This window comes from Amphibalanus amphitrite, unplaced genomic scaffold, assembly GCF_019059575.1.
Source record: "Amphibalanus amphitrite isolate SeventyFive unplaced genomic scaffold, NRLGWU_Aamphi_draft 000737F_arrow, whole genome shotgun sequence".
NCBI lineage: Eukaryota > Metazoa > Arthropoda > Thecostraca > Balanomorpha > Balanidae > Amphibalanus > Amphibalanus amphitrite.
The window spans coordinates 92494-109796 of NW_024882231.1; the positions used below are offsets into that span (position 1 = coordinate 92494).

The following is a 17303-nucleotide window of genomic DNA, read 5'->3' on the forward strand; positions in this document are numbered from 1 at the left end:
TAGCCCCGTTACATGCGATACCCCTTTGTCGTGACCTATTGCGGATCACGGAACTCTAACCACGCGGGACGTGACCGGAATGAATGATACCGCGGGACGCACCCGGAAAGACTGATACCGCGGGACGTACCCGGAATGAATGATACCGCGGGACATACCCGGAATGGATGATACCGCGGGACGCACCCGGAATGAATGATACCGCGGGACGTACCCGGAATGAATGATACCGCGGGACGTACCCGGAATGAATGATACCGCGGGACGTACCCGGAATGAATGATACCGCGGGACGCACCCGGAATGAATGATACCGCGGGACGTACCCGGAATGAATGATACCGCGGGACGTACCCGGAATGAATGATACCGCGGGACGTACCCGGAATGGATGATACCGCGGGACGTACCCGGAATGAATGATACCGCGGGACGCACCCGGAATGAATGATACCGCGGGACGTACCCGGAATGAATGATACCGCGGGACGTACCCGGAATGAATGATACCGCGGGACGCACCCGGAATGATGATACCGCGGGACGCACCCGGAATGATGATACCGCGGGACGCACCCGGAATGAATGATACCGCGGGACGCACCCGGAATGAATGATACCGCGGGACGTACCCGGAATGATAACCGCAGGACGCACCCGGAATGAATGATACCGCGGGACGCACCCGGAATGAATGATACCGCGGGACGTACCCGGAATGATAACCGCAGGACGCACCCGGAATGAATGATACCGCGGGACGTACCCGGAATGATAACCGCGGGACGCACCCGGAATACCCAACAACGGCGTCAACGTATCCTCACCCCCGTCTGGGCCAGTGAATGAGACACGCACACTGTACCGCCGCCCCTCACCAGCGGCAGCACAGGCAATCAAACAACGACGCTGGCCCGTTTCACTGCCGGCTCACGACAGTACGGGCCCCAGACTGGATCTGACCTTCAGCCAGCCAATGGCACGTCTCCAATCATTCGAAAATGTGTGGATGCATGCAAGTGGTATCTCCATGCAACGACCAACACTGCCTTGAGTAAAATTGCACTACCTTGACCAGGACAGGGAGGACAGCACTTATTTCTCATTCCCCGACAATTGAAAAAGTGTAATCCAGTCGATTGTGTATACCGTACCAACACGCTTCAGCTCGCTTCCATGGAGAGGTAATTACGGCCACGCATGGCCAGCCGTCGTTGTCTCATTTATGGGGGCAGTAAACCCAGCGCTCACAGAGCAGTCGGGAGATCTGGGCTGGTGCTGTAGAAACTTTACAGTAAATAGGCGTCATACACTATTGCATGTGTCCTAGAAGTGGACTCGTCGCAGCTCTCACTGGTGCGGGGCATGATGCCAATAATGACAATTAGTAGTAATAATCTACCCCATTCGATATAATGGTAACGACTGGACTATTTTCCTGGTAAGGGCGGCTGGTGTAACGCCAGGCCGTATATGTATCTCTTAACCACTACAATTGTTGTCCCGTAAATTAGTCGCTGAATAGAGGAATGGAGCCAACTGACAATGATTGTTTATCTTATTGACTTGGTCCCAAAATCGTTCGGTTATCTGCTGCACTAGCAATTTACATAAATGATAACGAAGCGGCGTCCCCTACTAAATGGCTGACGCTAAATAGGCGAACCGGCGCGCCTGGAATTCAGTTGAGTTTGGCGGAGTGATATTGACGTAGTTTACCAAATATGCCAGACGCACTGAATGTCAATTAGGTGAGTGGTCCTTCAGCAAGTATAGGACATTACTAAATGATAATGATACGGCGTCCCCGAAACTAAGCGGCTGCCACTAATAGGGTGAACGGCGCGTCTGGAATTTTCTGAATTAGGCAAAGTTATATTGACGTAATTAACCAAATCTACCAGTCACACTGAATGACGATTATAAGAGCGTTCTTCAACAAAGACAACAGAACAGGTTGACAATAGAATAAATTGACTTCTACGTAATGCCCCTTTGGCATCAATTTCACTGCTGAGAGCCACTGTACCGAAATGTAGCATTCATCACAAAATTAAAGCGGGCGTCGCTTTACGTTTTAAGGGGAAGTTAACTAGTAATAAAACTAGACACTATATCTGTTCCTGATCATGCGTTTTCCATGCCTGGGTTTCATCTAGAAAACGTGCCTTTACCGAGAATTATAGTAAGGTTGGAACCCAACGTACTCCGCACTTAACCATGCCGCATTATATGAAATAGAATGCAAAACGTTCAGCCGCAAAACATTGAATGCGTGAAAGGTGTTTCATTTTGGACCTCCTTGAGCTGTAATTGATGAATAAGCGAACTGAGACCTACTAGCAAGTAACAACTATCCGGATAATTGCGACTGCATACAGGAGAACTACCGTCAAATGGCATGCTGAGCTCTGAAGATTTTTTTTTTTAAACAAGATATTGATTACTGAAATTATCTGGTATTGTCAGTTGACGTCATCCAAGCGTTAATATGAGCTAATGACGGCAGGTTAATAGCAAAGTAATAAAAGGACAACCCCCAGATCCTCAACGCTCAAATCGACCCACTCCCCTTGATATTTGACCGAGATATATCATTTGTTAGCCTTGCTACCCAATTATAGACCACAATTTCCGAACCCCGTTCTACTCTATCATCTACCCGACCTCGTCAACCCATTGCTTCGATCATCTCCCTTTCGTTATAGCCCCTCATTCGCCATCATAGCCTAGTTTCGTCAGTGGGTTATATTGTATGTTACGTGCTAATTTCAGGAGGAGGGAGTAGGGAGGGCAGTGGGAGCACGACATATTTGACATGCACAATCCGCGTCATACACACGTGAATGCACACAGACATAAACTAACTTCAGAGCAAGCGAAGGCGTTATAGTGGGTACGAGATTTGCACAACTCTTTATGACGACGTTAACAGTACGCACACAAAAATGATGCAGAAGTCTGAACTCCACGAGTAAGTGACCATTTACCGAGATATTTGAATCAATTGACAGACTCAGATTTTATGTTAGTGGGCCAAAAATAAAGCATTCGATAGGCTGGAGAATCTAATGCCGCCGAATGACCGGCGACGCGCTGCCGGACTTACATGATAGTTGTCGGTCGCAGGGGGGTCAAGAAGCCGACCAGTCAGCCCGGTATCGACGGCGATTCTCACATCGAACGATCACACACCGCGAATGACTGACAGTCCTCCAGCGTGAGTGAACGAATGCGTAGTGTCTTGACGTCCGGGACGAATGTCCCGGACCGAATGGTCCGGCGACCCACGCGGTGTACCGCCACCAGTAGAGTCCAGTGACGAGTGTCCGACTGAGAGACAGAGTGTAAGCGCGCTCGTGTCGTCGCTGCTTTTATACGGAGCAGCGAAGCGCATCGATTGGAATCGATCGGCCCACACGGCTCGGAGATAGGGCAGCGTGTTACATGAAACTCGGTTCGAAAGAAAGTACGGCGTGTCACAGTAGAAACAACCTTGGAAAAATTCCGTCCTCGGAATTTCGAAAAAAAAAAATGTGATAACATCGATTTCGGTTCAAAAGAAAGTACGGCGTGTCACATTACCATGACTCTAAAGCAGCCCGCGCACTCAAACGACCCCGTGTCATCGCACCCCCGACCCCCGTGCTCCAAGTCCACACACCATGCCCCGGAACCGTGGAGGAAGTACGATGCGCTCGTAACACAAAGCCCCGTTCCGCCGGCGGTAACCGGCCCGGCCCGTGACTGTTGTGACCCGTGACCGGCCGAGCGGAGCGGTCGCGTGATACGTGGCCTGTCGTAAACCCAGCGACCCGGGCCCCAGGTGCAGACAAGTCGTTTGTTTGGTAGGTTTTCCGCCGTGATGACCTATCCACTCTCCGGGCAGGGAAGAGGTGAGGAGGCACGCGACTGAAGGAAATAAAGGAGGCATGCCGAGGCAGAATAGTTGATAGAACGGGAAAGAAAGTCACTGAAGAGTACAGAAGGCACTGTGGAAAAAGCAGGCAAGTACGCTGAATAAACCATGAATGTTGAGGCGCACAGTCACAGCATGAGGTTTGACAAAAGGTATCACTATCGCTGGACTCCCAGAACGACAGCTTTGCTTGCCTACACTAGCGGAATGAGACGATGGACATTTCTAATCAGTTTACATCAACTGTCCCCTCCTATCCTCTCCCCCATCTCCCGTTCCGCTCACCGACGAGAGTGTCGGTGCTGGAGTCGCTGCCGGCGCCGGTGCCGGCCGCCTGCGCGCTCGGCACGCTCAGGAACTGGCCGCCCTCCTGGTCTCGGTCGCGCAGCTCGACAAAGTGGCTCTGGCTGCTGCAGTCGCTGCCGGAGGGCGACGGCTGCTCCTTGATCTGCTGGAGGCCGCCGACGGCCAGCGAGGAGGTGGCGGAGCTGACGGCCGCCTCCACGGCGCCGCGGGCTTCCTCGTCCACTGCCGGCGGGAGGGTAGAGAGGGGATGTGTCGGGCATTGTACTGGCTGCTGCCGGCAGAGGGACGGAAAGACTAGGAAAGGTATACCTGCTGCCGGGAACGGCATGAAATGAGTGGGTTTGATGCAACCTGCAGCCGTCAGGGGATATCATAATCCAGTACCTTCTGGGTAGATCACCCAGCAGGTAAATGTCGCCGGTAGCGGGACGGGCCGGCTGAGCTGGTTATAGCTGGTGAGTTAGAATCCTATCTACCGTGGAGAGTACGGGAGAGCCGAGGGACGAGGTAGAGCAGAGGAGGATCCGATCAGTCGCGGTATACTATCGGAACGCCCCTCTGGGTCAATACTTACCCGGGCACAGTTCTTTTAATCAAAGTTTGCCGAACAACTCGCTCTGGTATGCTGGTAGTTGGTGGTAACATTGCGGCTCAGCGGTTTATGAGCGACAGGCGGCGCGATCCTGGGGCGGTTGGTGGTCCAAAATGTGCACACACGGCCGCTGCGCCACACACTGATAGCCGGACCGTTCTGCTGACCATGGGAGGACACCGGGCTATGTATATCACAGATATCGGGGCTTCCGCGGGCCTGTCAGCCGTCCGGCAGATCGACATTGCTATCGAATACAGCCATCGACATTTATCATTCTCTTCAGCATCAGCTCCGAATCCATACCCAGCTTCAGTACCAGCATGCGTGAGAGTGCCGTAATCCCCCCGTCAGTCCGACCGCAAATCTCGTTTCGGCGCACTCTGCGCTGCGTGTTTAGGCGGGCCCGCTATTCAATCCGTACGCTTCCATTAGGCGCTCTGTGAGCCTACGGCGCCCCCCCCCCTCCCGGTGTAGAGGGGGGGGTCGAATCGATGAGACGCCACACACCAGGGAGCATAATAAGTACCACCCAGACTCGCCGCGTGAGAGGGCGACCGGTGGACTATCGTTCTATCGTTCTGACAAATATGACAAACAAATATGATTCACTATCGTTCTACGGCGGCTGGCCGCTCAATGCAGTCCACTGTCTCCAATCCCCAGTCCTAGTCCCAGTTCTAAGTCAGTCTCCAGTCTTCAGTCATCAGTCCCCAGTCCCAGTTTCCAGTTCCTAGTCCCCAGTCTCGGGTCGGGGAGATTACCGTTAGTTTTGGAGGACGATGTATTGCTCCGGCAGATCCAGGGGGACCGTGTCTAGGGGACACTGCACGGCATTTACCGTTGGTTCTGGAGGACGAGGTGCTGCGACGATAGGTCCAGCGCCAGTGCTGTCCACGCAGCAGTGAGTCGAACACATTGCCTTCGCTGCACGCCGATACACCTGACGAAAAAAGCATCAAATGATGTCATCAGGACTCAAAAGACCAGCTTATTATTAGGTAAAAAGCAGTGACGTCAAATTCGCTGGACCATCCACTGCTCATCATAGTACTCGCACGTCAATCTCGTCGCATGCTGGGAGAAGTGCATCCCGTCAAAAGTATCACAGACGTCATACAATATTTACGACGTCACAAACTCGAATAGGCTGCCACGCGCCGTGTCGGCGCCGCCAGGTCCTCATCAGTCGGCCACACCTGCTCTGTTCAGGGCCGGCTGTGCGCCCGGCTAACGATCGATGGGTTTGTGCAGAGTGCGGTGTGTCGCCGCCCGTCCTCACATACACGACCATGGTGTGTCAAAAGTGGAAATAGCCGCCCGGCTTTAGTTCGCCAGCCTTGTCAATAGATGGCAGTACCACAATATGGGCAGCGGATCGTGCAATTGACGTCAAATTGTCGTTATCTGCTAAGAATTGAATGGCGGATCTTTTCATGCAAGAATCAAGTAAATCGGTCCACAACTTTTCTAGCAACAGAGATATGAAGTCAAACACCCTGCAAGAGCGGCGCGGGCGCGGCGGCCGGCGGCAGCCGTTACGCGCCGCCTGGGAGGCTGGCGGCGCTGAACGGTTCCGAATTGGCACTGCACTAAAACCTGTTAACTGCTTGGAATAGTTATTATAGCAAAATTTTCATGCAAGTGAGGAATAACCATGGGCAGGAAGTATGTATGCTTGTGTGCGTACTATGTAAGCCAAGAAACTGCATTAGCAGATACTCGCTAATATTAGATCCAGCCAAGTCCAAACGCATTCCAGGTGATGTGTTTCTGATGGTTCAACAATATTTATCGTTCGAGGGCGGATACAGTTTTAACAATACAAAAAATATTTTTGCACAGCTCTATTCCTTGAATAATTCTCTTCAACGCCTCATTCCTAGTTAAGCGAATTAGCCCACCCTGGTTGAATAAATAAGGCGATTTCGCCACAAGGTCGGGGAAAACCGACCGAAAACGGCCGCGCTCAACGTTAATTTGGGCATGCAGACTCTTAAAAACTCGCATTGGGCGGGTAGGGGTTCCCAGGTATTGGCTCCAAAACACCGTATTCGGCTCCCGAATACGTCCAAGTGACCCGCCTCGTTCCTAGTTAAGCTCTAATTAGATCAAGTGACTCATAGGGAGCGAAAAAGCGACAAAAAGCATGAATTTTCCTATGGCGGCGGGCTGCCGGGTTGCCAGACGGTGCACCGGCTATTTCCACTTTTGACACACCATGACACGGCCGGGCCGCTGACTGGTGTAACGGCCGCTCCCTGGGGCCGCTCGAGTACCCCCCACACCACGGACGAGGGTCGGTGGTGTTTGAACACGAGACAGTAGCCACACCGATAGCGCGAACCTCACGGGCACGGCGCTAAGCAAACAGGATGAGTTGGAGAGACAGGGGCGCTGAATGGGTGGGACAACACCGTTCTGTTACAGCGCACCACTGCTACAGCTGCAGGTCAAACAAGGGGAGCGGGGAAGGAGGCGATGAACTGCCCAAACAAATGTCCTAATTTTAGAGCGCATAGTCCATTGACGGTGAAAATTGGATTTCTCTGAGCTTTTCACATCGAGACATGATGGGAGCGTTTTACGCCCTCGGCTTCTGTTGCGAGGTGCACGCTTCTGAGTTACCGATCTATTCTACAGTCCCGAAGTGCAGCATTTTGCGGGCGCATACGGCTCACACCGCTACTCACAGGACACCGTGCTGGCCGTGGAGATGCGCCGGGACGACTCTCCGTGACCGATCCGCAGAGTCGAGCTGAGCGAGCTCTCCCGGCGCCGTGACTCGCTCGGTGGAGACGTGGGTCTTCTCTGAAACGGACACACGTCACAGGGGTCACAGGACTGGTTTCCGTAATGAATCTGTAACATTAGTCCCTTTTTATCCTTCATGACCTGGCGCATGCTTATATTAGTCCGCGCACAGACGGGGATATCAGGCTGGAGGGCATGAAAAACAAAGCGACATAACGAGAAGCAGCAAACGGCTTTCAGAAGCTCGCAAAAACGTCTCTAACAATAACTAGGTCGCTTTGGTGAAATTTAAATGAACTCACAAGAGGTTTTCAAAAGCCCAATTTTACAATTTACAGGCTAATGTCCACGATATTTTACAAACGGCGGTTAAGCTTGTAAAGTAAGCGAGTCAGAAGGGTTGCAAAAAGAGCAAAGAATAAGCATGTGAACTCACGATTCGACTTTTTCTGCGGAGAAGTAGACGGTCTTGAGGGCGTTGAGCACGGTGACACCGTCGGTGAAGACGCGGTACGTCAGCAGGAACGTGTTGAGGAAGTCGATGGAGAGGAAGCGCAGGTCGGTCAGCCTCTCCACAGCCGCTCCGGCGTGGCGTACCTGACCTGCGGTACCTGGGGTACGGGAGGGGCATGTCAGAGACACGGACAGCTGCAGTAGTGTAGCGTGCCTAGGGCTGTGTAGAGTAGCGGCTTTCACTCATTTGTATGTGTTTAATAATGTTGCCTTAATCATCAAGAGCTAGATGTAAATGATTCATCTAAGGCATCATGAGGAAGTTCAATTAGCTTGAAGTTCAAGGTAAAGTGTGTGAAGAAATCCTATCATGAAGCACCTCATGAAGCAGTGTGGGAGGAGTCGTCTGTCGGCTCAGCGCACCCCTCACCTTGCACGAGTTGAGGGTCTTGGAGAAGCGGATGTCGATATCGTCCCTGAACAGCTTGGGGTCGTTCCGGATGGAGTGCGGCATCGTCACCGACGACGTGTCGGATACCGAGCTGCGAAACCAGTTGTTGAACTGCACGTTGTCCAGACACTGCGGAGGAAATGAAGTTAAACACTGTTACCGCTGATGTTGGCCATCATTGGTGGAAGATTAACTGCATGGTGTGATATTCGCGGATTTTTTTTTAATCATTTACGTCATATTCCTCATAATTTACATCGTAGTGGCAGGTCCAATGTGTAGTAGCGTTCGGCACGGCATGCATACGGTCATTTCATTGATGATTGCGGCCCCCACCCTTTCAAGCTTGTTTTATAAACCATATGTCGGCTAACAACCTTTATATGATAAAATGCTGGATCTTCGATATTTGATGCCTAAAAGTTTCCCCTGCCGAGCATTGGTTTGATGACTGTGACACAATCGATCCAGGTTTCCAGGGTTCTCCAATGTAGTGCAGGGATATTTCCACCTGTGGTGCAGATCTACTATATTTAGATTTAACATCAACTCCAGGTGACCAGGTGTTCCAAATGTTTGATTTAGAACCTTCTGCTGCGCCATGGTTATATGTGCTTTGCTATTTTTAGTTAATTGAAATGATTGGCGTATGTTCGTGTATGTAATAATGAAAGACTGCGTGCTCGAATAACTTGTTAATTCACTTTTTTACGAATTACTCAAGGCTATGATGACTATGCACGTAACACTCCAGCTGAACTACGCTGGAGAAGGTCACTGTCATTTTGTGAACATCAGTTTGGCCGTCCTCACACAGCAAATAGCGGCTACGTTCGCAGTTCTATTTTCGGCCCACGTCGTCGGCGCAAATCGGACGATCTGCGCCCGGTTATTGATGACCTTTCAAACACTCAATTCGTCTTCCGAAACCGATATACTTACTGCATGTTTAGCTCTGCAACTAGCTGATACCTCTCAGAAGCATGCAACATTGAACCTATTTGTTCAGGCATGAAAGCAGTGTATGCGTCATGCCGAAATCAGATTAAGGTAAGTATTTAAATTCCAAAGAAGCAGTTCTTTCCCATTACAGCCACCAGAGTTGTTCGGACATGATGCCGCCCTTGATTTCATGTTGTAACTTGACGAATTAGGATCAGTGTGGGCAATATTTGCACTAACGTGAACGATTATTGAGTTTGCGCCACGGCTGCTAAAGAAATGACTGTGTGGCCAAAAACACTTAATATAATTTTTTACAGTGGGTTCATTGTGCTTCATACATGCCTTCAGATATAATAAGACATATCGATTTCGTTCAAAAACTGCCGCTAGCAGCCTAACACTGTTGATGGGTAAAATACACGTACCCGAGATACCTGCCAAATTTCAATTGAGCGTAAGCATTGTTACGCAAGCGAGTCATTCACAACGAGGCATTCAGAGAGAAGATTTCCATGAAATAGTCGGCGGAAAACATCCGGGAAAAACACAGCCCGGATGCCAGAGGTAGCACGAGATCAATCAGAGACGCAACAGCTGGCTGGGTTGCAGAACTGAGCACAATGGCGGTGTTAGACTGTACCGCAGGACACGGAGGTAGTTAGACTGTACCGCATGACAAGGTGGTCGTTAGACTGTACCGCAGGACACGCTGGTAGCTAGTTGTAATACAGGATACGCTGGTAGTTAGACTGTACCGGAGGACACGGTGGTAGTTAGTTAGACTGTACCGCAGTACCGACAGATCGCTCCCGCTGACCGGCTGACTTTGCTCTTTTCTCTCAGTGACCTGGGCGATGTCACTGACTAGTCTCCCCCTGACTTAGGTGACCCCCTCAGTGACCGGCTGACCTCAGCGACCGGCTGACCTCTCCACTGATCTGAGCGACGTCACTGACTAGCTGACCTCCCCACTGACCTTGCTGGCCTCCCACTAGCTAAATGACCTTTCCACTAACCGAGTGACCTCTGCAGTCTGTACTGACCTGTGCGATGTCGCTAGCCAGCTGACCTCTGCACTGACCTGTGCGATGTCGCTGACCCAGGCAGCCTTCTCCTGGGCGGTGGGCGCCACCAGGTGCAGCACCAGAGGCGTGTCGCCCTTCCGTTCGACAATCAGTTTGAAGTCCAGTCCGATGTGCTCTCGGCGCAGCTGGCCCACGGTCGAGTTGTCCGACAGAGAGGAGGTGGAGGAGGAGGTCTCCGAGTCTGCCCAAACGGCACACGGAGAGGGACTGGTCAGATGGGTCGTCAATGGTTGGGTTTTGCTTTTGTTTTGTTGTGGTGTCCCAGCAAATGCAATCAATTTGCACCGTTTAGAATAGTTTTGAATACCTATTGTGGATTTTACCGGATCGCTTCATGGAAAATTGACATGCATATCAACAACTTCAGGCCATCATTGCACTACATATATTAAATGTATGCATTGCGAGGCATTAATCTACAGGTATTGCATTAATATTATACGCTAATACATTACGCTACCCCACTTCACTTAAAACAAATGAATAAAAAGAAAGTATACTCAATAAACTCTGTTATGGTAAGTATAAAATGGCGACATTGGAGTGTCTAGGCTATCAGCCGTACTAACTGAGTATCTATCTAACGTCCATGGTCCATAAAACGTATTGGACTTCATGCTGACGAGGTCAAAGGTCACGAAAAATGGTCCGATGTCGCGGCACCTTAGTGGTCGTCAACTCGTCAGTGGGTTTATCGCACTTACCCAGGTCATCGTCGTTCTCCGAGGGGTCCTCAATGAGAATGGCATCAGCCAGGGAGACGCGACCGATCCCATTGATCAAATGCAGGTGTCCGCTGTTGGTTCTGAAAGGCAAAGCAATTTTACATTACCCTCTCGGCTTGACCACATGAAGACACTTCCAATTTTTGACTGGTACATTGGCCAACAAAAAGAAGAAGACTTGTCAGGATTTCTTTTTGTAGACTGCACTTATCAGTTTTCTCAAGTGCTTATCTGCAGTTTATCTGGCTTGTTGCACTTACGCATATTTGCTAGCTGCTCGTCAACGAACGTCTACACACCTGGTAGCCAGGATGAGGTGGTTACTGAAGAGAAAACACTGCCGGATGAGCTCCTTGTCCCTGTCGGATCGCTTGGAGAAGCCGTCCAGCGGGCCTCGGCGGATTTTCGGCGTTTTGCGCTGCTGCTTCTCGGGGAGGATGTGCACAAGAGAACCTACGGGTGAGAACAACTGTGAGACCCCACCATATAACAAATGGCAGATAATACGGAACTGTGCGACAAATGTAATGCTAGAAGACAATCCGATTCCCCTGAGGGCCTGTGCCGTAAACCGCTGGCCTGGTCGATGACTGAACTACCTACCTATTCACAAATCGATAGCGTTACAGTGTCCCCGGGTGTAATAGCGCCGCCACTTTGTGTCAAACAGCTCAGTAACAACGGAGCAGCGACATGTTTGACCAAGCAGCTGGTAATAATGTATGGATGATGGTCGTAACTCATCACTGCATCTGCCGCGAAACATGGCTCCGTGGATTATTCATAGCCACTGACACACGGCGGACACTGGAGCCAGGATTCAAAACGATAAATCACAATGTTGAGGAAGCAATACACCGCTCAAAACCCTAATTATTCCTCTGAAAGCTATACAAAGCAAAAGGTTATCAATAAGTGCATGGCGGGTAATTTTTCACTGGTTTCACTGCTCGTTGTAAATGTCATAACTATGGTCATAATAATGTTCGTTGCAGAAACTAGGACGATTTTGGTTGTGAGTGGAGCATTTCAGTGAGCATTTATCCACTGATTTGTGCAGTGCACGGTCGCGCAATGCGCCGTCTGGTGCACTGCTCTTGGAACCAGTCCACAAAATCGATAGGCCGGCGACGAGGTCGCGCCACCAGCAGATGGATCCCCCGCCGGCCATCCTGTTAAAAAGACGACTTTTTATTCCCCCGGCTGGCCAGAGTCACCACCGAGATGTAGAAACTGGTTCCAGCGTAAAGAAAGGGTCAAACACGGAATGGGAGTGAGGGACTTCACCTTCATGCCATTCGGCAGCAAACTTTGAACATTTTCAGCACATTAATTCTATTGTATTTATTCGTATACAGCAGGTGGCACTCTTAATCTCTAAGTACTCGAACCTACCTACTGTTAACGCCAGACCCCTTGAGACCCTAATTTTTCGCGATTATTTTTAAATGCGTGGAAGAATTTCAACCAAGCTCAGGACATTGCCGTTTCAAGACCTGCCGAAACTTTTACAGTCTAGATATTTTGTCGCCATTTCAATATTTCAGGCAATTCTCATTGACTCGTAATGTTAACCCGCGACCGCCTGGGGGGGGGGGTCGGATCCGACCCCCCCCCCTCCGTTTTTCTTGAATAACTCATGAACCGCTTGCGCTATCAACTTGAAACTTCGCATACCTTCTCCCCCATCAATTTGACGTCTCCTGTGCAATTTTTAAGAAAAATTTTTTTCAAAAATTTCTGAAATATATCGATTTTAGTGATGTAACTACATGGCGTTTTCAGTCAAAAAATGGTAAATGTTTAAAAAATCGCCAAAAATCAAGGTTTTAAGCAAATTGCAAATTAAGAACATGAAAAGACGCAGCTCAACGAGTTCTTTAAAATGGCTATCTCGGATTTTCCATAAAATGCGTTTTTCACCCCTAAAAATTCAAAAAATTATATTTTTTGGAAAACAGCTAATAAAATCCAAAATTTTAAGAATTTCCAAAAAACCGGAATATATGTTATAGAGCTCTATTAGAACATTAGATGTCCCAAATTTCAACTTTCTATCTTGATTTTTGACCCCCAAATTGTAAAAAATAGCTCCAACATGCATAGGGCATGGTGACGTCATAAGCATTTTCGCGAATTAGAGGCACTTCTGAACGTCGCATGTGAAAACAAATGGCACCACTAGATTCCTGGGACAAAGCTCGTCTAGAAAAGTGCATTTTTATGTCAAAAATAAAAAGTTGAAAAATTGACTTTTTTTCTTAGCCCTCGTTTTTATGTATGGTATAAACTATTTTTTATGCTTTCAATGCACACTTATCACCAGCACAGTGACTTGGGGTCACATATAACCATTACCATCGGATTTGGCGTGAAAAATAAGCCATAAAACATGTGTCGCACGCCCATGTAGCAGAAAGTGAAAACCGTGACCTTTCGTGACCTGACCTGACCTTGACTCGTACTTAGTATGACCCCTATACGCACATGGTACCTTCACTAGGTCTTTGAGGTCATTTGTGGTGAGTTTCGAGCAGCAGCTATCGATTCCGCTGTCCGTAAGCCTAATCATGCAAAACCCCTGAATTTGACCTTTGACCTGACCTTGACCCGAAAGTTGACCTCAATCTTAAAATCTTAAGAGTGCTTTGGGAAGGTCTCGTAGAGACCTTTCGAACGCCGCCTCGCGGGGCTCGATACGACCATTGGTTCTTGAGATAACAGGGGGGGTCGGATCCGACCCCCCCCCCCCCCCCCAGGCTGATGTGGGTACGGAAATAGCCCAGGCGGTGCCGGGTTAAATTTCGAGCAAGATTTTCACCCGGTGTGTAGAGGCTATCACCAGTCAGTCCTTGATACGTTATGACGTCAAAGCTAAGCCCCGCCTCTGTGGTCTTGGCCTGCGGCCGTTTCGGGCCGGCGCGCGGTCACTCGCGCTGTGGCGGGGAGCGGGGACGGTCGAGCGGTGCCGAAAGCCGGCGGGGTTGTGCGTAACGTCTTGTCTGACAGTGCCCAAAGAGCGACATGGTGACTGAGGAGCCATAAATGCTCAATGCGCATTGTTTGTACAATGCTGATAGGTTCGCTGATATTTGTTTTATTTTCATAAGCTGCAAATGACGGGCAGATGGCATATACCTGACATAACGTTAGGAAATATTCACCTGTATTTAAAGCCTATGGCGTTGCAGATAATGTGATAATGGGATGTCGGATGTCATCAAGTAGTTGCTGATTTGTACATCGCTATGCAACCATCGAACAACGCAATTATTAGTTAATTGCCTTCGCTTCACACCATAAGGCTCGCTCGTATTTCAAACATATATCCTACATCGAAAATCGTATTTGTTAGGAATCTTTAACATTTGTTCGAAGCATGTGTGAGTAGTAGGTTTAGGAGTGATGGTTCTCTTGGTCCTATTTACGAGAGTCAACAAGAGCTTAACATTTACTTGACCGTCTGCTGCAATTTGAATTGATACATAGCACGTGAAGCGTCAGCGAAATTCATAGTCCTTTACAGATGGCAGGGGTGTCGTGTGTACAGAGGTCGCTGATGGGCACGGGTCAATGCCGCAGTCGTGGGCGGAGCCTAATGTCATATGACGCATGAAAGCCTCTATCCAGGATGGAAAAACAGTTAACATTACGAGTCAATGACAAGTGCCACAAATATTTAAATGACAACAAAACGTATTTGAAGAAAAAGTTTCGGCAGGTCTTGAAACAGCTTTTTCCTAAATATGGTTTAAATCATTCCACGCATTTAAAAATAATCGCGAAAAATTAGGGTCTCAACGGGTCTGGCGTTAACAGTAGTGTAATAAATATGGAAAATATTTTACAAGAACACTCATACACAATCACATTAGCATAAGACAACTCAGCACAGGCTCAATACTGCATGGTTTCGCAGTGTCGTGCCTATTATAAAGAAAGAGTAATGGTTTGTTATTATAGCCACATGTCTCCACAATGTTTCACCATGCGCGGGCTTTATACGTTCGATACACAGTGCCGGCGGCTGTTCTGGTGAGCTCGGCAAAAAGCCGGTGTGTTCGTTAGCGGAGGCTGGGGCATCTGGCGTTACAGGTGGTCCGGTAATGGTGGCTGGCCGGGCCGACCGCGGGCCTGCAGCCGCCCCCGCACCGGCCGCCGCGGGGCGAATGGGACAGCGCAGCGCTCGGAGAGCCAGGAGAGCCCGCGGCGGTCGGATGCGCTCCGTCCGGGCATCATTAGGTACTGCAGGAGAGCGACTGTCTGACGAATGCGAACCACAACCAGGACTAGAACCACGACTGGTTACCGCGGGAGAGCAGCTATAAACGGACATTCCTGAACAAGAGTCAGGAGCAGAACCGATACTGGTTATAGAAGGAGAACTGACACTGGGCATATCCGAACTATACAAGCAGGACCAGACCCAAGACAGGGTGATTTATATGTTCCGAAAGGTTATCATTGCCGCAGCTTGCTTTCATGTAAAACTTTTGTGACTTTTAATGTGTGACATTTGTACTATCTCATCATCAAATTACAGCCCAGGAAATCAACTAACGACATTGCGTTATGGTGTGGAGACAAGCCTGATTCAATAGTCCTAGCGTATGTTGCGCTCACGTAACGAACGAAATCCGGCATAAATCTGTACCAATAACGGTCCCAGGGGATATTTTTCGTCCTATAGGTAAGCAAACACCATTCAATCTAAAATACTTCCGGAGGAAAATACAAAAAAAGGTTTGAGTGTAACTCAATTGAAGAGTGGGCTGCAAAATTTGACGAAGTGGTGTAATATCAAAGATGTATAAAGGGACTTTGAGACATTGCAAATGACTTCCTCCTTATGTCTCTAGTTTGAAAACTTTCTGAATACAGTGACATCTCATTGCCTATCTCAAAGGTCAAGGCAAATTATTGCAAAAAAGGTGGAGCTCTTTTTTGGACTAAACCTCAAATGAATGAAACGTCATGCCTAGACATTCATTAGACAAAACAAATGCCCTTATCATACTGAAAGCAGAAATTAAACTCAGGACTAAACTATCAAATATGTGCATGAAGAAGATCTAGCAGTCCCGCTTTCCTGACATTTGGGTCATTGGTCTGAAGTACCAATGTCCTAGGACCTTGAAATTGGGCATCGTCCTAGATGAACCAATGACCTAGAGCCTTGAAATTGGGCATTGTCGGCTTCTTCTCGGCAAAGGCAGCACATCTATTTTTTCCGCGAAGATCTAGTTTGATCTATGTGGGGCTGAACAGCTGCGGGGGAGAGTCCGATCTCCCGCTCCCCACCGACTGTAAAAACGCCATTACGGCGGACGAGAGCCTAAAAAGCACAAATAAATCAAAGAGAATTGTGTTCATGATATTCATGATAAAGATATATTGGCAACACCGTTCACCAATGATCCACAAGCGAAAAGCATTGCTGATCAAACCTCCGCAATATGCATGTCGCTATCAAAACAGTCTAATTCCGAAGGTCAGCTCGCGTTTGGTTTGTCAACCGAGCTGTGCCGGTCAGTCTCGGTCAGCCAATTACCGGGAACAAGCATCAATAGGGCCCGTCACCGGTGTGTGGCGTCGGTTGGGAGCGGAGCGGGCCGAGTGAAGGGCCGCCGCGCCGCCGTCCAGCCCGGGCCGGGCGCGCCGCCGCCGCCGCCGCCGCTGCGCCGGGCTCGTCGCAGCCGCGCCGGCGCCGCCGGCACAGCGGGTAAATTTGGCGCGCTCCCGCCGGCAACAGGTAGCGCCGAATCAATAGCCGACTTACCTTGGGCCGGTCGATACGCGCGCGTCTCGGCGGCCGCACCACGCGCACGGCCGGCGACCGTCACCAGCCAGCAGAGAGAGGGAGGGAGAGGAGAGGGAGAGGGAGTGGAGACAAAAAGGAAATGTGGGCCAGGGGCAGCGTGGGAATGGGGAGGTAGAAGAAACACTGGAGAGAAAGGGAACCGATGTAGTGAAGATGCAGATAAGGGAGTGCAGCGACCGAAAGTGGAAAAAGGTACTGCGTTTGCAGAGATGAGACAGAAAGAGAGAGAGAGATAGAGAGAGAGAGAGAGAG

At 49.6% G+C, this 17303-nt stretch overlaps 2 protein-coding genes across 2 annotated transcripts in view; both read right to left on the reverse strand.

The window, feature by feature from the left end:
• LOC122365385 overlaps nucleotides 1–7721 on the reverse strand; it is a 39607-nt gene extending 31886 nt beyond the window's left edge. Inside the window, exons 1-4 of the mRNA XM_043336549.1 lie at nucleotides 7713–7721; nucleotides 7511–7628; nucleotides 5659–5760; nucleotides 4205–4447 (exon numbers count right to left, since the gene is read on the reverse strand). Coding sequence (XP_043192484.1) covers nucleotides 4205–4447; nucleotides 5659–5760; nucleotides 7511–7628; nucleotides 7713–7721 — 472 coding nt within the window. The remainder of the gene's footprint in view (nucleotides 1–4204; nucleotides 4448–5658; nucleotides 5761–7510; nucleotides 7629–7712) is intronic.
• A 382-nt stretch (nucleotides 7722–8103) lies between these two features.
• Nucleotides 8104–17303, reverse strand: part of LOC122365393 (ras-specific guanine nucleotide-releasing factor 2-like) — a 30883-nt gene continuing 21683 nt past the window's right edge. The window contains exons 11-15 of the mRNA XM_043336563.1: nucleotides 11530–11683; nucleotides 11210–11310; nucleotides 10502–10686; nucleotides 8455–8604; nucleotides 8104–8182 (exon numbers count right to left, since the gene is read on the reverse strand). Coding sequence (XP_043192498.1) covers nucleotides 8135–8182; nucleotides 8455–8604; nucleotides 10502–10686; nucleotides 11210–11310; nucleotides 11530–11683 — 638 coding nt within the window. The 3' untranslated portion in view covers nucleotides 8104–8134. The remainder of the gene's footprint in view (nucleotides 8183–8454; nucleotides 8605–10501; nucleotides 10687–11209; nucleotides 11311–11529; nucleotides 11684–17303) is intronic.